Below are 27,019 nucleotides of genomic sequence, written 5' to 3'. Positions count from 1 at the left end.
TTAGTCAGATCGGTACACCATAATGTCTCAGATCTCAATTGCTTGGTAAATGTTTTAAAAAGATTATATACTTTCTGAGAGAAGTTATTGATCTATATATTTTTTTTCTGCTAGGGTAAATCTGCATTGTGGTCTCACATGTTACACTATCAAGAGAGCAAGGAGAAAAAAGATGCTACACCTGGAAGTTTGGGTGCTCCAGGTAAGACAAGCCTATTCCTCCATTTGTACTCCAAACAGGCTTTTGACACTTTGTTGAGAAGTGCAGTAGTGATCCTAACAAACCAGTTTCACAGAAGCAAGGTAATTACGCCACCTGGCCAGGAGAATGAGGAAAATACAATTAATTAGTTTTTAATGTTTTTTTGTATATGCAGTACATAATTAATTTACTCCAAATTCTATAAAAGCCTCTTTGTATTAATAAGGTTAAGCCAGAAACATGCTGCACATATGAATTACGTCTGATCAGTGGTTAAGTATTGCTAAAAGTTTGTTTAAAAAATGAAAGCTCACCTTTAATAGGTTAAGAGTCCAGTAAATTCTAATTATGTAGTGTTAGATTTCATCCTGTGGAATTTTTATGTGTTGGGTTTTAGTGAACTTAACAGAAGCCATTTGCATTGAAAGGACTATTTTTTAGCCAATGTCATTTTGTACTAGTAAAAAAATGATGAAAAAGTGTGAACTCTCTGTAAGTGATGACGAAACATCTTTTCTGCTCTATTAGTAATAGACAGTATGTCTGCAACATCAAAGTGATGGTTTTTCAGTTGTTCTTTGAAAAAGTACAAGACATCTTTTAAACTGCGTTTTACGATCCTCCAAGCAGAAGTCATTTGCTGACTCATGTTACAGATGCAGCAGTACTTGCAACTTCCAAGGTGCTTTTGACCTTGTGAGCCCAGTGTAATGGTAACTCGCTCTTGTGAAAGTGTAAAATGGCTGTCTCTCATGTTGAACCCTGGCAGATGCTCCTGTCACATAACTCCTGCTGTTGTGTTTTACAGGCTTCATCCAGGACACAGAGAGAAGGAAGTCAGACACAGGGCCTGTCATGCCTCCTCTGAAAGTTTCGCTCATCCAGGACATGAGGTGAATTTTCTCAGTTGGCCACTGACCTATATATTTATTTAAATATTGAAGTCGTTTAAGCTTCTTATTTGTGCTATAATAGTGTAGTAACACTCACAGACCCAATCTTAAAGGGAAATCTATATACCAACCCCAATAATAAAATTAATCTTTGTTTCCTTTTGAAATGAAATAAAACTAAATATTTTTTTCTTCCAGCTATTTCTCTGTCTTCTGAACGTTACCTTTGCTTGTTGTGATTATTACAGTGTCGTTCACACGTTACACGTTCAAGGCAAAAATGGTGTCAAGGAATTGGATGTTGAATGGAATTGAATATTTTTGCACCACAACCAATTTAATATAATGTTTTATGAATTATTTTATCAATAGGTTGTTTAATGACATGAGAAGAATAGATTGAATTTCAATTTAATGTATAGTTCAATAGAAGCTCTATTTTATAGTTGTTTTATTGTAGAAAACAACTTAGCTGCATCCCAGCAATATGTACTCTTTACTGCCATCTTCTGACAAGTTTAAGATAATAACATAGACTTTTATAGCTTTTTGATTTTCCCCATCTTAAAGAGTTGATGCAGATGGTTTTTTAGGAGGACAGTCAAATTGCTGGAAGTATATTTTTAGTGTTGGGCTTATTGTTGAAAGTATTTGGCCAATTGCAATGAAACTTGCTTTGGAAATTTGGAAGGTGATCTAGGACACATTCCCTCACAAGATAACACTCACTACACCAGATCCAGAAGTCTCTACATTAAACGGTTACAAGGGACCACAGATAGAATCCCTTATGTGCTCTAGCAAAAATCTACATTACCCATGACCCCTGACCTTTCCTAAAGGTCAGAGGCAAAATAGTCTTATCATTTAAACAGTACACATTGAGTCAGGGTTATTTTGGAACATATACAGGGAGTCATGCATGTTCTAACTAAAACTGTGCTTGCCCACTAAAATAGGTATGTCAGCTAGGTCACTGGTGGTCTTTGCTGGTTGCAGCTGTATTTCTTTCTTGCTGTTATAGTTGCTCTGCGATTACATGAGGAATTTGTGTGTTGCTCTCAGATATAGCACTTCAGCCGTTTTGACCTCTAGTTGCCTTCATTGTGTAAATGAAAAGCCATTGATCATGTACCATTCCCTAATCCAAATTTTGCACATTCTTAAACTCCATTTTCAATTATTTTAATGTTTCATCTACGATTTTGTCCATTTTAATGTTGCTGTGTTTTATTAGACTGGTACTGTTTCATGTATTTACCAGAAATGTAAAATATTAAGAAAGAAGCAAGAAAAAAAGCTATTTCGATTGCAGTCCAGCACTGCTTCCAAACACATTACAAAGTAATCAAGTGCAGAGGATTGATTCTAAATTAATTCCCAAAAGCGGATTCTTTAGAAAGAAATTGCTGATCTTATAAAAAGACAGAAAAGATTTGTATTCTGATTGTGTAGTGTAGAGGAGAAGTCGACCTGTTCCTGAACGCTAGAGCACAAAGTGAAAGTCTTGCTGGAAAAAGGACATTAAACAAGAAGAGACAGGCATGATGAAGGTTGGAGGAGGCACTGTTGAGTCGAGGGTGAATTTCCTCACTGGCATGAAGGAAGTAAAAAGCCAAGTCATCTGACTGTGTTACTTCCAGCCTAATTAACCAGCTCCCCGCAGGGTTTAGTGAGCAGTGCTTGTAAGTGTCTGTCTCAGTCGGGGCTGGGCTGTAATATTCCCACCCAATCCACAGCTCTCGCAGGTCCTCCACAGCCTAACATGACCGTGCTGTAAAGGATGTTATGGAGACAGTGAGTCAGACAGTAGTAGTCGCTTCTCAGTCTCCGGATTATGCAGTAATAAAAATGTCTCCCAGCGAAAGCAATGTGGGTAATATAGATCACACTGGACAAAGGGAGTGTTGACCAGTTCTTCACCAATTCCAGCATCTGCTCTAAGCAGATATTTGCTTATCACTATTTCTATTGATAACTTACACGCTCATTTAAGAGCTACATTTTTTTCTCACCTTGTAGTTTAGTGCTGAAAAGCAGTTAAACAGTGTTCAGTGTAGAGGAATAGTATTTCTTTTTGCTCCATCTTCATCATTCAGCGTGTTTAGCGTGTGAATTATGACGTTCCTCTCAGTAGGTTCAGTAAATATTCAAGTGATAAATGTGCATACAAAGAAATACTCAGGTGGTTGAGATAAATCTGTGGTGATAACCTGACGTTGTGTCGCGTATACAGTATGTCATTTTTTTCCCTTTTTATTTGGACGAATGGAAAGCCTCTGGGGAAAGCACTTTCAGGAAATGGGTTGAGTTCTGTGACAGTGGATTAGGCGTGGCACTTAGGCAGTCAACAGGAAAATGTTTACGGACAGAGAAGTAAAGCAGAGACTGTCTGACCACTGAAGGGAGGTTAATGTCGTTGTGATTTCTCTACTAACCTGCTTTGTTACCATTCTTTTGTCAACAAAACACTAACTCCAAATAGGTGTTGGAAATCACGAGCCTAGTATATAGCTAGCTGGTGTCTCTCCTGCTCCGTTAGCACCTGTGTGTAAAAGCTCTTGTCACAGCTGAGCTGAGCCCACTGTTCTCTGTGAGTGACCTAGATTTCAGCATGAACGCCCTACAAGGCCCAGCCAGAGCTGACAGAACTGGGGTGTTGTATTAAGCAGACTCTGATGGATTAGCTCCTGTCTGAATGCCTTTCCCCCTCCCAGGCACATCCAGAATATCGGCGAGATCAAAACCGATGTGGGCAAGGCCAGGGCCTGGGTGCGACTCTCTATGGAGAAGAAGCTGCTCTCGAGGCACCTCAAGCAGCTGCTGTCAGACCACGAGCTGACCAAGTGAGCCCCCCCCCCCCCCGTTCTCAGGCACAGCCTCCGTGTTTTCCCGGAATACAGGAGTCATTTCTGCAGCAGAATAGGAACGGAAAAACAGGGAAACTGCTTGAATTCTACCGCTTGATCCATTCTTTTGACAAAGGTCAGGAGACCGTGAGTGATAAGTAAGAGCAGAAGCATTCCTGCTAAGCTTTGCAGTTCTTTCTACGGCCAGTTTAGCTTTCTCCCGGGAGGGCTGAGATGTTAGATATTTTTTCAGTAAGGTTAGATTTGCAAAGCACAGTGAGCAGGAGGGCTTCTATTTTTATATGTCAGGAATCTGGTAAAGATTTAGAGTCTCGGGGGAGTTGGTCTGTGGTTTTTCCCATTCACCTCGTTCGGCTCCTGTTCTGTACGACACTGAAATGGCACCCGTATTTCTGAATTTCATCTGATTCCCAATTTGAACTTTCTAGTTTTCCCTTTTAGGTGCACATCACAGCAATAGCAAAGTGTGTCAGTCTTTTGATTCATCTATAATATATTATCCCTTTTGAAATATCAAGGCTTCGCAATCTGTCATTAAAAATGAATTATGGAGTCCCTGCCAGCTTTTATTTATTTATGACCTGAGATATCTGTGGCGTTCTGGGTCACGCTGTGGGTTCTTATGCTTTGAAGTGTGCAATCTTCCTAAAAGGCTCCCAGACCCGATTTTTGTACCTTTTAATTTGCCATGGCAGATTGTGTCAGATGCCCTAAGGGTCATGCTTTCCCTTGTCTTTGTTATTACAGTTTTAAATATTAATAACAAAGCAAGACGGGTTTCTGGGGGTGGAGATATATTATGAGGGATGATGATGACATGCATTTGGATTTGTGTGCATGCAGAGGATAGAGCTGCTTTTTTGAGTTTCATGTTAGAATAGTGGGATTCAAATACAAATTTATTGGAATTTATTTCTTACCGGGTTCATGATGTTAGCTTTTCTGAACCACCAAAAAAAAAACAAGTTCCCTGAAGGAGCCCCATTATAGTGGTGTAGTTGTCAGTTTTAACCCCAGCCAGTCTTTCAAATGTACAATTGCTGGACAGTGGGCAGTAGTGTCCAAATCTAGCAGCACCAGTGCAGTAAGTTTTTTACATTTCAGCCTAAGTCACCTGTTCATAAAGACTGGGAAGACTTGGAAGTTATTCATCAAGTGAACAAACAATGTGCTGAATTAAGAGACCTCTGGTCCATGAGGGTTGATATTTTCAATTGTAAATTATTTCGGATTGACTGTATTTAACAGATCACGTGTAATTACATTTCTTCCAGTTTTTATAAATAGATGATTTGAGGGTGGGTGGCATGGTGGCACAGCGGTTCGTAGCGCTGGGGCTCGGGGTTCAACTCCTGGGGTGCTGTCTGTGTGGAGTTTATATGTTCTCACTGTTTTCATGTGGGTTTCCTTTGGGTGCTCTGGCTTCTTCCCACTGTCCAAAGCCATACTGGGCTTCTGGGACAGCTGGCAGTGTGTGTGTGTGCCCTATTGTAGACCAGCTTCCCATCCTGGGTGTATCCGGCCTTGTTCTTTGCCGAGATAGACTCCGGCTCCCCCGCGCATAGGAATTCCCCGAGTTGGGAGAAGCGGTTAGAAAGTGGATGGATGGAATGATTTAGTGGTTGCTAATAAAACCTTCATAACGGGCTGTCCAGGAGCAGAGTTCAAGATGTCTGCTGTGGAGAAGTAGTTCCCTGTAGAAGGAAAATCTGAAGTGTGCCTTGTTCTATTCTGTGCGGCTCAGGAAACTGTACAAGCGCTATGCCTTCCTGCGCTGTGATGATGAGAAGGAACAATTCCTGTACCACCTACTGTCTTTCAACGCTGTGGACTACTTCTGTTTCACCAATGTCTTCACAACAGTCAGTAAGTACCCCACGCAGCAACACCCGTGATTTAATGTTTGCATGTATAGTAAACCCACATTGTGTACAAGACCAAAGCTCATGACAGAAAAACCATTTAAAACTTCTGTGAGACCACATCGAATTTAGCATGCTCACTGCTGCATCAGATTTAATTTGCCCTTAATATTGTGCTGAGCTGAACCATTGCGGCTGAAGTATAATAGCCCTGATAAGTCTTAGCTTTGACAGCTGCATTACAATCACACTCGTTATAAAAACAGATCGTAAATCTTTTTTTTTATGCACTCTTGGTTAGATTAGCCTGGGTTGTGGCAACCACTAAAGTGAACATTTGTTCAGAAAACCAGACATAATGATAAAGTGTCAGTTTATTGAGAGGATTAGTTTTCCTTGTAATAAATTTGTTATGCATGTTAAGGCACTGTCATCTTTCAAGTGATGAACAGCTTTTAACTGAATTTCTTATGGTTTTTAGATGTCATTTGTTGTAGACCTAAAGACAATTTAGTGTGTGGCTCTCACCCGTGTCTTTTTTTTTTTACCCCCCACAGTGATTCCCTATCATGTATTAGTCATTCCAAGCAAGAAGTTGGGGGGCTCTATGTTCACAGCCAACCCGTGGATCTGTATCTCAGGGGAGCTGTCTGAGACGGGGGTGTTACAGGTCCCCAAAAATACCCTGGAAATCACCTTTGAGGTGGGTCTGAGATTTGGGAATTCAGAGAAAAGGAGGGCTGGGAACGTCTCATGTCTTTTAACGTCTTGTATATCTTCTGTTTTTTTTCCTTCTAGTGCCAAAATCTTGGAAAACTGACCACAGTGCAGATTGGACATGATAACTCAGGACTTTACGCTAAGTGGCTGGTGGAGTGTGTCATGGTCAGAAATGAAATCACTGGCCATGCTTACAAGTGAGTACCACAGTAAAAAATAATATCAGAAGAATGTATTGCTATATATTAGTAACAAAAGTATTAATTAGGAATTTATGGATTTGGTTTTTGCTAGTGGACACTTCGACAGCAGAACAATTCAATGTCAAAAAAGGTTGAGAACTGGTACTGTTAGCCAAAATTCCAGGCAATTGCGACAGTATAGTGAGAGCGGATGCAGCCCTTCAGATGAGATGTGTTTCTTGCGAATTGTAGTTAATAAAGATCCTTTGGCACTCTTTGGATGAATAGGGGTGCTCATTCCAGAGTCCTGGGTAAACGGGACTTTAGGCTATGAAAATATACTCCCTCGCTTCAAGTCCAGGAAAGACCACGTTGCTGGTACAAGTGACACTGGTCCAGAGTTTCCTGTCTAACGTACCAGTACTTTGACTGCCTGAGGAGTTGCTGTCCCTCGGATGAAATGTTAAAGCGATGTCCTGACTACTTTGTTAATAGAAGTCCCAGGGCACTGTTCAGGAGAGTAAGGCTGTTGCCCTGGCTATATTCCACTCTGGGCTTTCCAGAACAGGGCGTTTCTGTGGTGGAGGAACGTGCACCCCTGCCCCATGTACAGCACCTCCTTGAGATGCAAGAAAGTTTTTATTAAAAGGCACAGATCACGGAGAGATGAAAAATATCAAACCCAAGGTCTCCTGTGCGGATGTTCGTCTGGGAAGGGTTTTAAGAAACAGATCTCTTTCAGGGATATGCGAAGGGGAGGGTTTTACCTGGGGACAGTGTCAGTGAACAGGGGCTCCTTTAATGCTCTCCGGCGTGGCGCAGGTTCCCCTGCGGGAGGTGGCTGGGCAAGGGCGTGGATGACGGCAGTCTGGAGCGGATCCTGGTGGGCGAGCTGGTGACCCCCAACACGGAGAGCGAGGAGCGCTTCTGCAGGACCCCGCCCATGCAGCAGTCCCCCAGCGTGATCCGGAGGTTCGTCACCATCTCGCCAAACAGCAAACCAAGTGAGTGCCGCCCGGTCAGGAGCACCAGCTGTGTGCCCCCATGTGGGGGAGTGAGGGACAAGAGCGCACAGCGGTGAGGGGGGGGGTCACAGTCATTCAAAGTGTTATTAGGAAGAGGAACAGCGGAGTCAACAGCTTTATACATCTATCTCTTCAGGCTGGATTACAGCGGAAGAAACTGGAACAATTTATTAAAGAGAAAGATTTCTTTATATTATTCTTTTTAATTTTTATTTTCCTTACAAACTGTGTGCTGTCATTTCCACCAACAATGCTCTGGTTTAAATACATTTCTCCTTTCTATATGGGCTGCATAACGTTTCTGTTGGTGAGATGTCATTTGCCGTTCGAACTACATAGGGACCTTGTCACACTGGAGTTAGTCTGTCTCCTGTTATAAATGGACATTTTTTTGTTATCTGACTAAGTAAACCTAATTTCTGCTGTTCTGTAAAGATCACCAAGCTTATTGGTCTGGGAGTTTTTCCTTAAGCCATAAAAATTCAAGGTCTTCCATTGGAGTCTTTTTGCTGTGTTTTGGAGTGAATGGTTAATTCGGAGGCCTGCTGATTACACTAAATGGCTCTTTTGGGTTGTAAATTGAACCGGATGATAACAAAGGCCTGAAAGCATTTGTCCTGCTCTCTTCCAGAGTTAAACACAGGCCAGATACAGGAGGGTGTTGGCGAGGCCATCAATGGGATTGTAAAGCATTTCCACAAACCAGAGAAAGAGGTGAGTCCTCTGCCTGTGTTCTGTAACCAGTCTTGAGCAATCTTGCCTTATCTTTTCAAGCTCAGCAGTGAAGTCCAGTGTGACTTTCTGCTTAAGAATGCTTTCTAAACATGGTGACGGCATGTGTGCTTAACCGTTTAACAGAAGTATGTATGCTTATATTCCACTGTATTTTTATTTTTTAAAAACATTTTCATGTACACTTGTTTCTGTGTGCCTTAGTATTTTTAAGAAGCACATTATGTTTGAGGGGTTTCAGCCTGTTCCCCAATTCATTGTTTGTCCTATAGAAATAGAGAGGATTTAACAAATGGCGTTGTGTTTTACTGGGTGTATTGGAGTTAGAGCATGTCTTCTTTACCCTTTATTGACATGACTTAATAGTCAACTTTGAGCCAGACATGAATTAATAAGCGGTGGTGCAGTGGTTAGCATTGCTGTTCAATTCCAAACCTGGGCTGCTATCTGCATGGAGTTTGTCTGCTCGTGTGGAATTCCTCTGGGTGCTCCGGTTTCCTCCCACTGTCCGTTGACATGCCTCTTGGTACACGGGCCCTGGGGTGAGCGTGTGTGTGTGTGCCTGCCAGGATAGGCTCTGGCTCCCCCACGGGAGAGACGGGTTTGATGCCTGTGCTTCTTTTTACAGAGGGGCAGCCTGACGCTCCTGTTATGCGGAGAGTACGGTCTGGTCTCCGCCTTGGAACAGGTGTTCCTGCATGGCTTCAAGTCTCCCAGGCTCTTTAAAAACGTCTTCATCTGGGATTTCCTAGGTAAGTGTTTTGCCTAATTCCTGCCTCCAGGCTGAACAAAAGCTCAGGTTTAGGCTTTTTCCCCTCAGAATTGCCAGTTATTTAATTTCTTAAGTACCTCCGCACCTGGGCAGGGAGTCAGTGCCAATTAAAGAAGTGGAACATCTTTCACTGCCATCACCGCAGCTCTTCAGCACCTGATGAAAGTTTGACTTAAGGCAGAACCATCTCGGCTGGCTTCTCATTTGCAGTTTGTTTGCATGTAGTCAAAGAAAACTTTCTACAATGCTTGAGGGGTTTATATGGTTCTTCCTCCAAGCTTTGAGAAATGGAGAGAGCTCATTAATATTCATTAATAAAAACACACCATAACCCTGAGAAGTGACTTGATACAATATATTTTATAACTTGCTATAGAGGTGTGAAGACAGGCTGTGTAAGACGCCTGTGCCATGTCTGCTGTATGTTTTGCCTCTCATTAGGGCTGCCGTGTTGCCCTGTGGGTGAAATGTGATTTTTCCTTGCTCCAGAAAAGGCGCAGATGTATTTTGAAAGCCCCGAACAAAGGGAGATGGTGCAAGATGAGAACTGGCAGACGAGAGTGAGGAACTTCTGTCGCTTCATGAACGCGATCAACAGCACCCCGCGGAGTATCGGCAAGGACGGCAAGTTCCAGCTGCTGGTGTGCCTGGGGGCCAGGTCAGTCCGACTCCAGGGAACCCCGACTTTCTTGAGGGACATGTGCACACTGACACCCGCAGGCAGTAGTGCAGTGCAGCACGTAGCTGTGCTGGTGGGAGTCTCTCAGCGCTGCGCTGTAACACCAGGGAGTCGCAAAACGATTTCCATTTGTGCTGTCCAGAAACCTACGTTTCAGAACCCCAGAAATGAAATGTAATTATTTTGTATTATTCGTACACAGCTTAATTGTTTTAGTTGTAGAATTGACAAAAAAATATTTCTTGCACGTTTCCTGTGGTGGTACATGTTAAATAACACAATCTCCTATAATTTAAATTATTTTGGAATTTCCTGGTATGGTTACTATTTGTACTGTGCCAGAATTAGCAGGGAGAGCTACTCTTGTGGAGACCCTGCCTGGCTGCTTTTGAGGAATTGCAAACCATATAAACTTAATGGAATCTCTATCCCCCCCCCCCCCGCCAACAGTGAATGGTAACCTGCTATAGTTCTGTCCCTTTAAAGGTTGGACTATCAATGTAGGCAGATCACTTATCACCAGGGGCTGCCTTCCGCTTGTTCAAGGATATTAAAATAATGTGACTTCCTGTTATTCCATCCAGCTGTTGTTTTCAGACAGAGGATTCTCGGGAAAACAAACAAATATGTTTCATTACCTGCCTATCAGAGCTTGCCAGTCAATGGACAGTCATTTCCTGTGTTGTCTTTATTACGAGCCGGTCTGTGCCGGGACTTGCATGCTGTGTCCTCCATTTTGTTGTGGCAGTTCTGCTGCAGTGACAATTTTCACCTGTGAAATACACCTCCATCACAGCACTTTTTTTCCCAGTGTTAACACTGTGAGTGCTCTTTGTGAACAAGAACAACAAACAACCCCCTTTCATGTTGCTCATTGGAGGACATGCGGTCTTCCCAGTCTTGAATATATGTACATGTATGCATACAAGACACCTGCAGAGGTAGCTGGCATGTTCAGACAAATGTGTGAAAAACTGAGCGCTGAAGTCTGGTGCACATGGATCATGGGGAACGCATTGTCTTGCTCAAAGACAGCCGGCAACGCTGCCTGAATACTGGCAGCTGTGCTTGCAGTGGTATTCCCCAGTAAGGCCCTGTTTGTGTTCTCTGGTGTGCAGTGCCATTATCCCGAACATCTTCCCCTGGGTCCTGCGTGCATGTGTTCAGAATGTCATTGGCCCGCTGTGCGCAGTGTTCACCACCCTGGTGTCTGCATTCAAAACTATGATATACGTACACAAATCTATAAACCTACACCTAAATCTTTGGATTTTTTTCCCCTCAGAAAAGCCTTTGTTCATCCTTGAAAGCATGCCTTTATAAAGCAGACTCTGGGCACTGTAATACAAGTAATCCATTGCATAACATCGCCAGTGATTTGTTTATCGTTTCCTGGTTGGAACACTCTGATGTCGTTTTAATCTTCCCGTAGTGGGGTGAACTTCCTGGGGAGGGGTGTCTGGGCACTGCAGCCCTGCTGGTATAGGCAGCTCACTCAGGGCAGCCAGGGCTCTGTGACCCACATACATGACCAGATTCAGCCTGGGTCATGTCACCCGCTGGTTGGCACCACGTCACCCACAGCAGGAGTGGCATCGCCACTGCTAGCCAACACGTAAAGACGCAGTTGAATATTCCGTCTTGGGGGGGGGGGGTACCTCACAAAAGAATTGGCAATTCTAAAATAATTGAAAATAATATGTATACTGCTGATACATATTTGTAGACTTTCAGTCAAGGTCGGCTTAATTTAAATATGCCTCAGGCTTAAGGTTTAGCATCTGTGAAGTCTGTTCCTCCTCAGATCGAACTGTCACAAAAGCAGTTACATAGAATATCTCTGGCCTGCTGTATGGTATCAGTTATGCCTTTAGAAGTTCTAGTGAATTTTGACTGTGCTTGGCCGCACAAGATCGTGCAGCATTGTTAATTGATTCAGCTTCATCCTATTGAATTGTACTGCTGGATAATTAGCTGGGAGCAGCTGTTGTGTAAACACATTAAAGAAACAAAATGCTCTCTCTGTACCAGCCCTGCCTATGCCAGGGCCTTATTAACCACTGCTGACTGTGTGCCATGTCTCCTCCCCAGGGATCATCTGCTGCACCACTGGATAGCTCTCCTCGCGGACTGCCCAATCACTGTGCAGATGTATGAGGACATGGCGCTGATAAAGGACCACACGCTCGTGAACTCTCTGATCAGAGTGCTGCAGACGCTGCAGGAGTTCAACATTACACTGGAGACCTCTCTAGTCAAAGGAATAGGTATTTAGGCACACAAGGACACAAGCAGCACCCGATACTGCAAGCGCAAGGGGGAGCTTCGAAGGACTAGTCTAACACATTTTTTACTTGGAAAAGAGACTTGAGGAAAGGACATTTTTGGCTTATTTTAAAGCTGCAGTTATTTTGCCATATATTAAGTGCAATGAGCCTTTTACAGTGTGTCATTATGTTTGTTCTCAAAATGTGCTGTTAAACCCATTTTTATTCTTTGTTGTTTTTTATTTTAGTAACAGAAACAACCTGTGCTATACTGTATTCAAGAATTTAGATCTTTTGTTGTTGTTGTGTACTGCTGATAATAGCTATATTTAAAAGGAAGCAAACAAAAATAACTTAATATATTTTCAAAAAGGAACAGTATTATTTTGATATGTCTGTTGAGTTGCTTGCTCTGTTATTGAAATTTAGGTTTCACAGAGGCCGAACTTGAGCTCAAAACAAATGTTGTAGAAGTATACTTTATAAGTACTAACCCTTACAACAATGACACATAGATGACCGAAAGGTTTCTATAGAAATAGTTGCAAGTTGTTCTCTACAGAAATGTACTGCTACGTGTCTATAGAAAACTTTGGGTTATTTTTGTAAGGGAACAATGGGAGGGAATACGATTTTTAATATGAAATATGAAAAATGAACTGAAATTAGTTTTTATATCTTCTCTAATAATGTACACATTTAACTTTTTTTTCCCCAAAATGTAGTGTCAGCGTTCATCATATACTGCTTCTGCGGGTATTGCTTCCTCAGATCATACATTCAGTTGTGCCGGAGAAGAGTTCACCCTGTCTATTTTTTTAAATTATAAATCAGGCTTTAGAGCTTCTGTCTAGTGCATGTTGTCCTTTTTGTATAAGCGACCGTCGAGTATCATTTCAGTAATAATTGGCAAGTTTGAAAAACCATTAACCTCCATTCTACTTTAAAAGTTGACTTGTTTTTCTGTCTGTGCTTTCACTTGTTCATGCTTTCACATATATTATTATTATTATTATTATTATTATTATTATTATTATTTTTTAACCTGTTTAGACCTCACTGAGACTGAGTATAAGTAACATTCCTTCTAAGCTCTTTCTCTCATTCCAAGAACAGGATTGTGGGAATCATTCTGTTTTCATGGAGGTTTGTGCTGAGCCAGACATCCTCTCCGTTACTGACAGGACACTTTCTCCATCTGCCCACCACCTGGCATGTGAATTCCTGAATTGTCCGCAAAAATATCCTCTTGCACTTCTCGGGATATATACAGTATATGTTTTTATTTACCCATCAGCTGAAAAACAGGCATTATCAAATAAGCCAGTGACCAGGTTTGGGAGTTTCACATTCATTTGGATGTAGGTTGCAGTGGAGGATGTAGGATCTAGGTTCGATTGTGTTTAGTTTGCTGCCATTTTTAACAAGCGTGTGTGGATTTGGAGGAGACTTCAGTACATCCTCCTGTGGCACTAACAAGTTCATAGGTTGTAATCTGACAGGATTTGAAGGTCCACTTCAAGGCTTTCCTCCTGGTTTTAGAACGTGGCGGATGATAGTACAATTTCCAGTTAGCTTTGCTGCCTCACACCTCCAGGGTCTTGGACTGATTCCTTGTTCGAAACAGTCCTCTGTTTTGGGGGTATTTCATTTTTGCCCCCCCCCCCCCCCCCCGTTCTTGTGGGCTGCTGTGGTTTCCCCCCTCTTCCCAAAGACACGTAGGTTTAAGTTCTGAATTGCCCCCTTTTTCGGGAGTTTGTTCTCAGCAGGGCCAGTGGTTAATATTTGTTCCCAGTGCGGCCAGTACTGATAATGTGATTGAAACAGAACAAAATCAGCTTGACGAGATTAATGGGATGGGGTTGCGTTCTCATTCTGGTGGTTCAGACCCTCAACTCGCAATGTTTTTCCAACTACGGCCGAGAATGAAGCTACTTCTCACCTCTGGTACCGGATCTTCTTTGATTAACAAACTGTGATGAGGGTCTTTCTGAGGAAGTGTTTTCCCAGCTCAGTAAATTTGGAGGGCATCTGCTTGGCACTCTGGGCTTTTGGGATTTTTTTCTTGTATATTATTCTCCCAAATGAAAGCATTGACGATTTTTAACCTCATCAAATTCATTGACACTTTCACTTTTTAGTGCACATTCCTGTAGAGTAATCTCAGTTTTTGACATGATCTGGGGTGTTCTGCAATTTACTTGTTTCGCAAGACACTACAAGGACACGGAGCATCTTTTAACACTGGGGGAACATAAGAAATTGTATTTGTGAATACAGTTCTATCCAAGTATACAGACATGCATTTGTATTCCTGAGCCATGTGAATCCATGGAGAATAGTGGAAGTTTACAGTGTTATATTTCACTTAAAGACAGTGGCTGTATTTCTCAGCTCCAGTAGCCATCTCCCATAGACTTAAGATTGCTGCTGTTAATATGCTATGCAATATTCACTACACAGAGCAAAAGTAAAAAACAAAGAAAAATTAAGGGTTATATGGTTCAGACTTTTGTCCCATTGTACTAGGCAGCAGAGTTTGAAGGCATAATAGCTTCATGGAAACATTAAATTAGACCATTTCATCCCCAAAATGCTTGGCTAGTGCTGATATTTCATCCGCCTTAAGTCTGAAACCATATACAGGCTGAGCTTCTTGGGACAGATACTACTTTTTTAAAAAAGGTTAATAAAGCAGTGTTGTGTAGTGTAAAATAAGAAGTGGTTAACTGTACAGTGTATAAAATGTAATAAAACAAAAGGATAATGTCTCCATGTAAAAGTGTATTGTATATTTTTACATAAACCATGAACTTGCTCTGTAGTATGTAGATTGCAATTAATAATGTATCTGGGAAGTGGTTTTATAGAAGGCATCCTTTTTATCTTTGTAACTGCTCTGGTTGTATCTATTCTGTATAGGAAATGTAGCTCTGAACTAGAGAAATGGCCCTGAGTAGTTACACTTGTATTTTACACTTGTTCTGATGAATAAATGGTAAACATTTCCTAACAGTAAGGCTTCTTATTTATTTCCACTTGGTGTTGACCTTTTAATGAAACTGCTCTACTCTAAAAACACCTCATTTGGTTCATAAGAACGATTTTTGCCACAGAAATTGGCTGTATTTCCAGTTAGTTTCCTTGATATTCTTTCGACACTTAAAGCAATTTTGAAATTATTAAACAAATTAAATGTGTGTTGTCTAAATACTAAATAAAGTAATAGGGTGCATTAACACGTTATGCCTGTTTCAAGATACAATTGCAATTGAAAACACCTTGAAAACCTTGTATTTACAGAACGCTGTAAATGTTAAAAGACCAGTCCTTCAAATAACAGCCGAAACGGTTACTATTACACTGACTTTCTAGGTCCTTTTAAAGGATTTAAGATCTCTAATAACATACAAAATCGTGAATTCTCACAATTAATGCATTGATCTGCGTTTACGTTTTTGTGATTTTCTACAGCTCGCTCTGTATTTTATATTTCATAAAGACCAGCATGGTCTGTCTAGTTTTGCACCGATCTGCAAACTAATATGCAGTATAGACGCTATACACAGCAAATTTGATAAGACACAAACGCAGGTACAGTTCCGCTGAAAATACGGTATTTCTATCGCTGCTCAGTGACCCAGTTAATCGATGTCATCCTGATTCCATCGAACAAGGGCTTGCTATTTTCATCGAGGGCTCCAAAATAAAAGCGACTGCGTAGGTTAAGCTAAAAATAAGATTTATACAGTACTAAGCCCAGGTGCGTTTATGTAGGGACTCGGGGTGCTTGGTCGCATTACATGAAGCGCATGTGGCGGGACCTCGCAGGCGAAACAAAACTTCTGCGAGCCCGCGAAGGACAGGGGAAAAAAAACCAACAAAACGGGAAAACAGTGTTTGCTTTTAATCGCCCTCGATGGGACTTTGCGGGGGGGTGTGTGTCTGTTTTTTTTTTAAAGTGCGTGACACGTGGGAACGAGGTGGACGGGGGCTCCTCGCGCGCAGCAGGAGCTCGCGGGGCGCCGCCGCTTTTGTCCGCCCCGCGCGCGCAGCCCCAAGTTGTGAATGAAACTGCCCGGGACGCACGTACACCGCCCGGGCTCGCGCCGGGGTGGGAGGAGCCCCGCGTGAACAATGTCAACACTGCCGGGCGGCCAGCGGTCCGTCCCCGCGGGCGGCCGAGCAGCGCGAACCGGCACGGCAGCCCCGGGACCGCAGCCCCGAAGCTGAACCGCGCTGTAGGAGCTGCGCCCGACCCCGGGCGGCTGTCGTGCTACCGAAAACCCATTCGCGCCATTTCAGTGCCCCCAGCCTAACAATAGTTTTTTTGTTTCATTCCTTCAGTCCCCTGCGGCTTTGTGGGAAGTGCAGTCTCTTTAGCCACCCCGAGCCGTAGGAGTGGCTTGAGGGGGGCGTGTAAGCGAACTACATTTCCCGGAATGCAACATGCTTAAATGCCTGTCCGGGGCTCCTCCGATTGGTTAAATTTGTGTTCAAACGAGTACGTTGGACTCCTTATATGGTGTTTCTGTGATGCTACGTTTGGGGCCAATGTTTTCATGCTAATGATATTCTAATATCCAGCTGTATGCAGGAGTAGCGTAGTAAGGCATGCGCAGTCGTCCCCCTCAGAAAACAGCGAGGTTTCAAAGTTTTTGTTGGTAAGTCCTGTTCTTTTTGCAATTTCGCGGGCGGTTTTGCTATAGATTTTAAGAAAACGCACACGAAGCATGGCGGTCGGGGTTCCCGAGACTCGGAGGTGTCTGTCGGGGAAGAAAAGCGGATAGATGCTTGTCTGCAAGGTGGTCATTAGCGCACAACAATGGGAGAACGTGGACGGGGAGCGTGGCGTGGTAGTAACAAAAACTAAAATCAAGGACATCAAACTGTTTCGCGCTTCCCCCCCCCACCCCGCTCTCTCTCTCTCTCTTTAAAATAAAAAGAGCAGACGCCGTGAAAGTTACACATTTGCGACCGCTGGCGTGCAGACGACGGGGGAGTGGGGGGGGACTTGTTGTTGTGAAAATGAGGATTTGTCTTGAGTGTTGCATGGTTCAGTGTCGGTAACGTTCCTTTTAAAATAAAGCACCTCCCCGCTTATCTGCGAGAGGGATCCAAGCTCGACTCTGCCGAGCTGGGTCCAGATCACGCCTGGCATCGCACTGCATATCGCAATATTGTTACGGGAAAGTACGGCGGCATTTCGGGGGACTTTATACCAAGTGTTTTAAACAGACGAGGATCTTTGATGCTCGCGTGGTGACGTCAGGGCGAGAGGTTTGATGGATACAGTGACCCTGAAGCGTCTCGGCTATAGATGGTAGCGTGCGCGACACCTTTGATGCTGAAACGTGTAGATTTTGCCGTTTGTGCATTCATCCATTGAGCTCCAGGGAGATGAAAGAATATGCCATCCAAACGCCGCGACGCATCTTCTTTGTTTTCTAAAGTAAGTTTCGGTTTCGACGCGATTTAAAAGCGTGCCGTTTGGAAAGCACGATGCGACGAGAAGTAATTTGGGAGAAAAAAAAATTTCCTCGCCTTCCCAGGTGAAGGGATTGTTGAATTTTTTTAAAAAAGTTTTGTTTTTGTTCCACCAATGTTGTTTTTGCACGTAGTACGATCGAATCGCGTTGCTTGCTTGCGAGAGAAAATGGGTTATGTTGTGTCTGGCGCTACAGCTCAAGTAGTACCAACGTAGCACGACATTTAGGTCAAATAATTGGCTAGTTACGCTTAAATATGCACTCTTAAAAGACCGCGATGGTACATCGTGGTCTTTCAAAGTTTGTCGTCGCGTATTTTGCTGTCTATTCAGAATTTAACATTAAAAAGAAAACATTTCTTTGCCTGCAATGCACGTTGCGGTGTCCGCCCCCTTTATAGTAATAACCGCGGAAACAAACATGGAGCAGGGGCATGTCTGAGGCACTACCGTATTCACTTACGTATTCACGTGTGTTATGTCGATCTGTTTTATTCGTCTTTTATCAAAAGATCAAATTGATTTCGCTTCTGTTTGACACCCATGATTTCGCCTTTCCCCCCCCTCCCCCCCTCAGTGTTGCACGAACCTTTGGAGATGTTTGGTTTTCATAAATCGAAGATCTATCGCAGCCACGAAGGCTGTTGCATTTGTAAGACGAAGTCGTCCAGCTCTCGCTTCACAGACAGCGGTCGGTACGAAGAAAACTTCAGGCTCTGCTTTGGGTAAGTTTGTTGTATTCTGCGTTAAAATGTATTTGATCGCAGTTGCATGGTTCAGCCACAAAATAAGAGTTAGACACTCCTATGTCGTTTTCATTTATTGTTACCACTCGTTTATTTTTCAACAAGAAGAGCGACTGAGTAGCTGTTCCGCTGCCCTTACTGAAAAGTTCCCAGTCTCCAGCCGCTCTCTGGTTAGCTGGGGGGAGAGCTGGTAACCAGCTTTGGCGACATGTCTCCTCTGCGTGACACTACCGCGCCATGAATCAAATCTCTAATTAATCTACCTCTCACGTTAGTGAGCACGACTTTAAACGTGTATAAAAACAGCACTCCGGGAAAAATAAAACAATCTGGACCACAGCGGTGATTTATCACATCATTCAAGATCCCAAAACGTAGTTTTGCCGTTCATCAGCGGTCTCCGATGAAATAACCGGTACCAGTACCACTTGGTACTCTTTGCTTGGCAGTGCAGTGTGGTATGCAGCAAAGCAATTATAACAATTACACTTGATATAAGATTCATCAAATGTTTCGGAAGTCTTTCCAGATCTCCATCACTTTTCTAAACGTATTGCTAGCAAACAGGACGGAAATATTTTTTGTTGTTCTAGGCTGATGGAAGATCGGACGGGAGATATATGTAATGCTTGCGTCCTGTTAGTGAAGCGCTGGAAGAAACTTCCCCTGGGCTCCAAAAAGAACTGGAATCACGTAAGTATCCACTGTGCAGAAAATACTTTTTTTTTTTTGCAAGATCGTGGTGAAAAGGTTTGGGCTGATTTTTTTTAGTTATAAAGAAGTGAAGCTTCCTTGTATTTCTAGTACATGCCAGCAAAAAAAAAATAATGGGGGATGGCTTTGTGTTTTCCGCCTGTCTGGCACTGATTTCTGAAGCGTCTCTCCTCAGGTGGTTGATGCGAGAGCAGGGCCTGGCTTCAAGATGACCAAACCCAAGAAGATGAAAAGCAGCGATGGCAGCAAAAAGAAACTCAAGAAGCTTCACAAGTTCAAGAGGCAAAGTGAGTAGCAGGCTGGATGTTAGATCCTTTTGTGTCTGTGTTTGTAGTGGCCTGGATGGGCTGTGCGTGCTGTACGGGCTGCTGCTGTGGCCCAGCTGCAGAAGATGACAAGGCAGGTGTGTTTGTAGTGTTAAATCGTCTTAAGTCCCGGCAGGTGAGGCTACGATTTCAAGAAGGTGTCTCACAAAGAGACGCGCGCGCAGAAGACATCATCAGGGGAGTTCCCACTTCTCCCTGCATGCCTCACCTGTCTGGATCTCTGCATCGCCCTTCACCCGCGCAGGAGCCAGACTCCTGCGGCTGCTGGCAATTCCCGGGAAGTTCCACCAAGCCTTGTCCTTCCCTTACAGATTCGGATGCTCACAGCACCACGTCCAGCGCCTCGCCCTCCCAGTCGCCCAGTTACAGCAACCAGTCCGACGAGGGCTCTGACATCGAATCCAAGCAGAGGCACTCCTCCCCATCCGTGTTTTCTTTCATCGACCTCTCTTACTGGAAAAGGTGCGATCTGTTTTTTTTTTTAGCCCGCTTTCCTCGGAATTCAAGCTCTTTTTAAGTATTCCTGGCCCAACCTCGCATCAGCTTGTTTACTCGCTAGGGGGCGCTGCTTCAAGTAGCAGGGCATGACCGCTGGAGCAGAGCTCTCCAGCTGTGCTCTCGGGGGAGTATGTTTTTTTTTTTTAGTATCGTTGGTAAAGACGATCACTGATTAGCAGATGGCTTGTCAGAATAAGTCATGTGCACACGATCTGATCCAGGGCCCTTCGGCTGTCAAGACCTTGCGAGTTCCCGGTCTCCTCTGTGATAGTTGGGTTGAGGTTCTTCAGGAGCGGGTCTGCTGAGCCCTGCGGTACCGTCAGGAAAGTGGGATCGGTAGTAAGACCTGCGCAGACTGATCCGTGTGGAAGCATGTTTTGCCAGTGATAACGTAAACCTTTAAAGGGCTGTTTTTCTGCTGCTGCTTTTAGGCAAAAGGTGTGCTGTGGCATCGTTTACAAGGGGCGCTTCGGCGAAGTCATGATCGACCCACGCCTCTTCAAGCCATGCTGCAGCTCCAAGAAGCCGGAGCCCGCGGCGGCACCGGAGGAGACCGGGCCAGGCCTGAAAGAGGAAGACGAGGAAAGGTGGTGATGAGGGCCTGGTGTGGCTCGGCCCGGCTGTCCGGTCCTGACCTCAGTTCTTGTCTCCGGTGACCCCTTTCCTCACCCCCTTCCCCATTATTTAGTTAAGTGTATATCAGTTACCCAGGTAAATTGTTTCTTTATTGTCTTTTGTACATGAGTTTTCTGATGTATCTTTTTTTAAAAAAAGAAAAAAAAGCCAAAAAAAGGCCGTTTTTAAACTATGGGCATTAGTAAAATATTTATAGGATCAGGAGGCGTGATTATATAAGGCCTTAACAGCCAGATTATTCGGTTTTTCTTTTTTATGTATTTCATTCAAAGACTGTAAAAAATCCTTTTTTTTATTGCTAGTATCTGCATATGTAAATAGTGTTCAGATTTTATACTGGCATCTTGACTGCCCTTTTCTAGTCTTGTTTGGTTTCTTAAGTGCAGTCTGGATTAAAAAAAACAAACAAACATTTACTTTATATTTTGATATGCAAAATAAAACACAAGGTCTTTCGAACCAGTGCAGTGAAGTGGTGGAATACGTTTGCGTTCACAGCAATGCTGTTTGGCGTGTTGTGGGAACCCCTTTCTCTATTCCTCATTGAACTGAAACATTAATTTTGGACAGCTGGTTGACTCAAGATGTTTCTTGAAATGTATGGAACGGCAGTCCTGAAATGGTATACTTCTTGGGCAGCCCGATTAATGTGTCTTTTATCAGGGGATCTAATCGGGGTCATTGAGCTGTGCCTACCTGATTTGGAACAGCCTCCGCTAGTGCCACGACCCAAGCTCGACCCCATGATCACAGACCTCAGCCCGGGTTTGGGGGAGCACCTTTACCCACTGAGCCAATCTGGAGACCTAAGAGTGTGTTTTAGCTGGAAAAGCGATGTTGGCGCCTCAGTTTAGCAGCTAATGGGCACAATAGTGTGGCCTCTTAAGCTTGTGCCCTACAAACAGTATAAAGAGGTGACAGTGGTCTGTGGCTGATGCACGCTTCATGTCACTGCCTTGATCAGGAGAGAGGTCAACCCATGGTAATGTCAAATGGTTTCACTAGCATAAACAAACATAAAAGCGAATTGAGGTATTTCCAGTAAAACCCAGTCCATTAATGTATGGATGCATCTCCATTACATTGAATTGCAGCCTGGCACATTCATTTACTAGTTTACATTGAATAAAGGAATACTTTTTTTCCTTCTGCTTTTCAGCACACAATATGGTGCTGTATTCGCAGGTGTACAGTTATTTTTGACCCACTGGGTTCTAATATGCAATGAACTATTTTGTAACTCAGTACAGGAAATAAACATCTCAGAATGAGTATCGTCTTCCATGAGCTCTATGAAGTATAGATTCTAGGGCAGAAATTATGAACTTGTACTTTAAAGCAAGTGAAATTTTTGTTTTGCAAATCACAGAACTTTATATGCAACTGAGTTTAACCATAGTCAAGTAAATGCTGGGTTGTTTCCCAACAAAAAATGGGAAAGTTGTTTTCCCTGAAAAGATTACATTTCCACATTGGTGTGAAAGGCCTTATCAGTAGGTAAGATGGAGCAGTTCCAAAGCTCAGAATTATGCCACCAAACCATACTTGTAGGATTGCATCTCTAACTGTAAATTTCAGGTTGCTTTGTAGCCTTTAACTAGGAGTATTGAAAGGACAGCTTTGTGTTGAAGACTAGTCTTCCAAGTAGTTCAGCTCTCAGTGGACTTCTGTTCTGCAACAGATAACAGGAGCAATACGATATCCTAGGATATACTGGCAACGTATGTGACTGGTACTGTTGCAAACACTTTGGTCTTTTATACTACTGATCTTTTAAGACCTTGTTGGTGCATTTGCTGCTTGTGCTGTAGAAGAACAAGAACTGCCTAACTGAAAGTGTGGATTGGAGTTTAATTTCTAGTCTGGCTCAGAATTCTGCATGTTTACAGAAACCTGATTTTTTTTTTCATCTTTGTCTTCTGCCTGGTTTGTGTTAATGCACCATTTGGGTATTTCAATGAAAATAGTTTGCTTGAGATGAAGTTGACCACCTTTTTTGGTGTTTTTTTTCCGGATTTTTAAAAACGGCAAGTTTGTGTAGCTGCATGTGAAGCAAAATGTTTCCAAATGTCACAGCTGTCCTTTTGATGTGTGAAACCATTTTTTTTAAATGATAAGTTGTACTGTGGCCAAGAAAATGCACCTGTTAACAGGGAAGTATTTGAAAGGTCAGGGTGTTGTACATCTTAAAGAGTCAAGTATTTCACAAGTAACATGACATTGGTTTTACTGTATGGAAACATCATTTTAGAAGAACTATAACACCAAAAGATGAAAAACCAAAAATGTACTATAATTCAGTTTCAGATTTTTAGTAAATCCAGATTAAAACATTAAGACATGTATGTAGTTCAGCTGTTTTGCATTATATGCATCTTAACTGACATTTAAAATATCTACTGTGCTTTCAACCATTCATTATTCACATTTTCAAAGTCATGAATTGTACTGAATGTTTGTTGTACTGTCCATGTAAAGTAAAATGTGCTGAAGTTTTTTTTTCCAACTTGAGAGGTGGTTCACTAAATGTGTCCCCCCCCAATACCAATACACCTCGTGTTCATTTCCAACAGATTCTTGAGAATCTGAAATATTTCCCAGGTTTTCACTGAAGTGCAGGAAACCACTTTACCTGAAGATGGCGCCTTTGAGTTCCCGTAGTACTTGTTTCGTACTGAATGAAATAGGGGACTTAACCGCAGACATACTTCAACGACGAGAGAGAGCTATGTAAAAAAAAAATTAGGATGGAGTGCCCCCTCTGCTTTTAATTAACAACAAAGCCCTGTTGGTTTCATTAAGTGTAGAATCGGATTTATCCTGGACCGAATGAATCCTAATAAAATGATTGAAGAGCAATTGCTTTCTTAAAGCCTATTCCCTCTAAATTTGCGTGCTACTGTGTATACCTACTGAGGTGGTTGGGACTGCTGCCTCAACACTCTTGGCTCCCGAGTTTGATTTTGGACGATCTTGTGCATTCTTCCCATGTTTGTGTAGGTTTTCTCCAGGTGCTGCAGTTTCCTTCCACCTCACAAAAACATGCTTGAGGTTAGTTTGGTGTCTGTCCTTGTGGGTGCCCGGTGAGGGATTACACCCCATGTGCCCTGTGCTTCTGGGGCAGATTCTGGGTTGAGATGAACCTTGCCAGGAATAATGGGGCTTTCAGATATTGGACGTATCCAGTGAAGTTGTATTTCCAAGACTTAACAGCTGGCCATGTTTTTTGTCACTCCGACCTCTAAAAAAATCATCTTGTATTGAATCATCTACCAAACAGATTTTCTATAAAGATTCTCTTCAGACTAATTTTTCTCGCGTCTTGGTTAAGGTCATTTATTTATTTGTTTTGCATTTCTGCAGTGCATAAAACACTATTTTTGTTTCTCTTTGTCGTGTTCTGCAATGTCAGAGAACTGTGTCCTTTATTCAGTATCATCATGTATCAGTGATAAGATTAAAGAACTTTTCAGATTATTTTTATTTTCATTAAAACGTTTGAAGTAGGATAATTGTTGAACGATGTCAAACAAGTGATGGAATGATCTGTTTTTGCTTACTACATGGGGAAAAAATACCAAATCAAAAATCACAATTTAGTATTTGTAAGTCGAGGAAACTGCTATTTTTACGAAAAAGGTACATAATCATTTGAAGTGTGCCTTTGTAAGAACTGGTGAAATTCTGCAAGGGAATTTAGGTTTAATTAAGCGTCTAAGTCTCCAGTCTAATTTATTTTATTTATTTTGCATAAGCTTTCTGTATTCACCTGATGCTGTAAAATGACTGTTTGAAAATCATTTTATTTTTGTGCACTTTTTGGATTTTTTTACCAACTGTTAAATTGAATGCTATTTTATATATCTCTACTGTATTACTTCTGTATTTTAATAAAATATTAAAAATGGTTCTGTCTGAGTTCTACTGAAAGATGAAGCACATTTTTTTGTTTTTATATTGTACTATATCTAATATTTGAATTAGGATAGATGAGGTTTTTCTATCCCGAGAAATGATTTTTCAGAAATTTCATTTTAAATTTACAGAAAATGCTAATTTTCCCGTGGAACTCCACACAGTTACACTAGATCTATCGATGCATTTGATGACAAAGTTGCAATTAAAAAATCCATAAGAATATTTTTAAATGTATTTGTAAAATTTAATCGTTTCCCGCTTGCAGCCTGTTGTGATAAATTTTGTACACCTTTTCACAGTTTCGGTTTTCTAAATGTGCCTTCCAGTAAAAATATTTTACTAGTACAGCAGTATGGATTTGTGAATGCTGGCTTGATCTCCATTTTACTCGTTAATTCCAATATTATACCACTAGATGGAGACTAGTCCTATTTTTTAACATCATTCCGCTCTATTTCGTAATGCTTTTTAAATCACCAATTTCAAGGACGACAATACATTTTCTGGCATATATGTCTGTCCCAATAATTTCCTTCTGTCTCCTACAGTTCGCTTTTTTAATTCATATTCTTAAAGGAAAGGAAAGCAATCTGCTTTGTCAGATCAGTCAAACTTCTTCATAACTGGTATTTAAGTTTGACTGGGATCCACAAAATAAATGCTTTTAGGGGTATTACCTCTTGTAAAAACTATTTGGGTTTGTTTCAGACTTGGTACGTACGTATTAAACATTTGAGTGGATGTTTTGAACATAAATATCAATTAAAACACGGAAATATGGAGCGAAAACAACGTGCCAATACGTTTTTCGCGACAATTTTCTACTCGACTTCTTGTAAGGTTACGAATCGATTGGTCTGTGACTTGGGAAAATACCAAAAGTACTTAACGACACGTATATATGCGCAAATACCTGGAGTGTTATTCCAGGAATCACTTTTGTATTCGTTTTTATGAATAATTTCTCCTTTCGGGTAAAAACAAGCACCTTAGATATACGGTTTAATTAGTGTTGATAATCTGCACATAATTAACATTTCTATGGTTGTTTTCATTTTATTTTACTGTTTTAAGGTTTTAATATGTGGATTAGGCGATCTGTCAACACCTAAATGTATCAGCAAAAGACGCGAATAAATTGAAATTCCGGTTTTTACCCTAAGGAAAATCGCTTGCTCTTGATTCTGTTGCGAGTGAAATGGGGAAACCATGCGCTCATGTACCACTTTCCAATTCATCTTTAACAACAGTTACGCAAAACTTGATATTTCCCCGGAAATCACCGAAGAAGGGTAGTATTAAAACTCGAATAACAGGTGTCAGAGTAAGATTCTGCAGCGAAGTCTATCGTATACTTGACAGAATTTGGTCTCTTGTTTTAGCTATTTTAGGTCAGGAATAATTTGGTTTATTAGCTATTGTATATTCTACTGATACTACCTCCCCCCTGTCTCCGACCAAATTACATTGCAGCGCTAGTGTATGCACAGTTACTGAGAATTGTGAACTGCCTTTATATGTGAAGGTAAGCCATATACTATACTACGTACTGAAGGCTTCGACGAAGGAGCTTCAATAATTTGCTAGTAACAAAGCAAAAGCTATTAACAGTGAAGTGTAAAAGAGAATAAAATAATCCTAGGATACTATTAACTTATTTTAACTAAATATGCGTTTAGAAAAGATATAACGTTTATGAACAAAACCAGTTTTGGGAGGTATATGTCATATGTATTCGTTTCCAGCTTGCAGTGTGATCTCATTAGACCCCAGACGGTAAGAAAATGTAGGGCTGGTTTCAGTACTGCGCTGCGGCGAGAGATCTTCAAGGTAAACCAGGTTTACTAGTGCAAGGGGTGTTGGTGGACCAGTAGGTGACACTGTTCCTTCTTGACTGGAGGTTTCAGATCAATACCCAGCATGGAGGCTGGGGACATTGTACTGTGTGCGCCCGCGACTTCAGACGAGGTCTTGACTGCCTGGTCATTAAAGACCCCATGACACTGTTCGCAGTAGAAGCGGGTGTTAACTTTGATGTCCTGGCTAAATTCCACTCTATAATTTGACACCCCTGAAGTCGGCCCTTCATCAGCTACTGAATTAACTTCTCTACCAGATCTGTTTTGTAGTGTACTACGGGTGCGCAGTGGCTGCCGCGCATCAAAATTAGTGCGCACTGTGCTTAAGTGGTGAAGTGGATCCACTCTACGTGAAGTGTCTTTGTAATGAATTGTGATGATTGCTTTATAAACGCAAGGAATTATGAAATTGTTGTTAAGAGTGCTAATGAAGAATCCAGTATTTGTGTTGTGAAAGAGATAGGAACAGGAGTTCATGCTGAGATTAACGCATCAGTCTTTTACGGAGACGAACTGCTTTAATCCTTCTTTTGCTCTTGAGGCTGAATTCCTTCCATGAATTTTTTGTTTATCCACATTAATAAACGGATACTCAAAGCAGAGCACGTCGTGTCGCACTGACAAAAACTT

General features: G+C 42.1%; 2 protein-coding genes across 7 annotated transcripts in view; both read left to right on the top strand.

The window, feature by feature from the left end:
- Positions 1 to 15,216, top strand: part of dennd5a (DENN domain containing 5A) — a 58,578-nt gene extending 43,362 nt beyond the window's left edge. For 3 of the 5 annotated variants that reach the window (XM_088934773.1, XM_088934774.1, XM_088934771.1), the window contains 11 exons: positions 115 to 202; positions 1,011 to 1,095; positions 3,813 to 3,941; positions 5,710 to 5,831; positions 6,385 to 6,530; positions 6,626 to 6,744; positions 7,552 to 7,733; positions 8,386 to 8,468; positions 9,115 to 9,238; positions 9,748 to 9,916; positions 12,029 to 15,216. In XM_088934773.1, coding sequence (XP_088790899.1) covers positions 115 to 202; positions 1,011 to 1,095; positions 3,813 to 3,941; positions 5,710 to 5,831; positions 6,385 to 6,530; positions 6,626 to 6,744; positions 7,552 to 7,733; positions 8,386 to 8,468; positions 9,115 to 9,238; positions 9,748 to 9,916; positions 12,029 to 12,212 — 1,431 coding nt within the window. In that variant the 3' untranslated portion in view covers positions 12,213 to 15,216. The remainder of the gene's footprint in view (positions 1 to 114; positions 203 to 1,010; positions 1,096 to 3,812; positions 3,942 to 5,709; positions 5,832 to 6,384; positions 6,531 to 6,625; positions 6,745 to 7,551; positions 7,734 to 8,385; positions 8,469 to 9,114; positions 9,239 to 9,747; positions 9,917 to 12,028) is intronic. The other 2 variants (XM_088934776.1, XM_088934775.1) reach the window with 1 other exon arrangement.
- Positions 15,217 to 16,783: 1,567 nt separating this feature from the next.
- sinhcafl (SIN3-HDAC complex associated factor, like) lies at positions 16,784 to 24,519 on the top strand. 2 transcript variants are annotated; one of them, XM_088935148.1, is made up of 6 exons: positions 16,784 to 16,868; positions 18,270 to 18,417; positions 19,032 to 19,131; positions 19,328 to 19,439; positions 19,790 to 19,940; positions 20,408 to 24,519. In XM_088935148.1, exons 2-6 carry the CDS (start codon positions 18,290 to 18,292, stop codon positions 20,568 to 20,570), a joined length of 654 nt encoding a protein of 217 aa, XP_088791274.1. In that variant the 5' UTR covers positions 16,784 to 16,868; positions 18,270 to 18,289; the 3' UTR covers positions 20,571 to 24,519. The 2 variants fall into 2 exon arrangements, with proteins under 2 accessions (XP_088791274.1, XP_088791273.1); XM_088935147.1 differs by lacking the exon at positions 16,784 to 16,868 and adding an exon at positions 17,623 to 17,656.
- Positions 24,520 to 27,019: the final 2,500 nt, after the last annotated feature.

The sequence above is a fragment of the Atractosteus spatula genome, chromosome 16, assembly GCF_055471065.1.
Source record: "Atractosteus spatula isolate fAtrSpa1 chromosome 16, fAtrSpa1.hap1, whole genome shotgun sequence".
NCBI classification, from domain to species: Eukaryota; Metazoa; Chordata; class Actinopteri; order Semionotiformes; family Lepisosteidae; genus Atractosteus; species Atractosteus spatula.
This window is presented reverse-complemented; position numbering and strand designations above follow the sequence as displayed.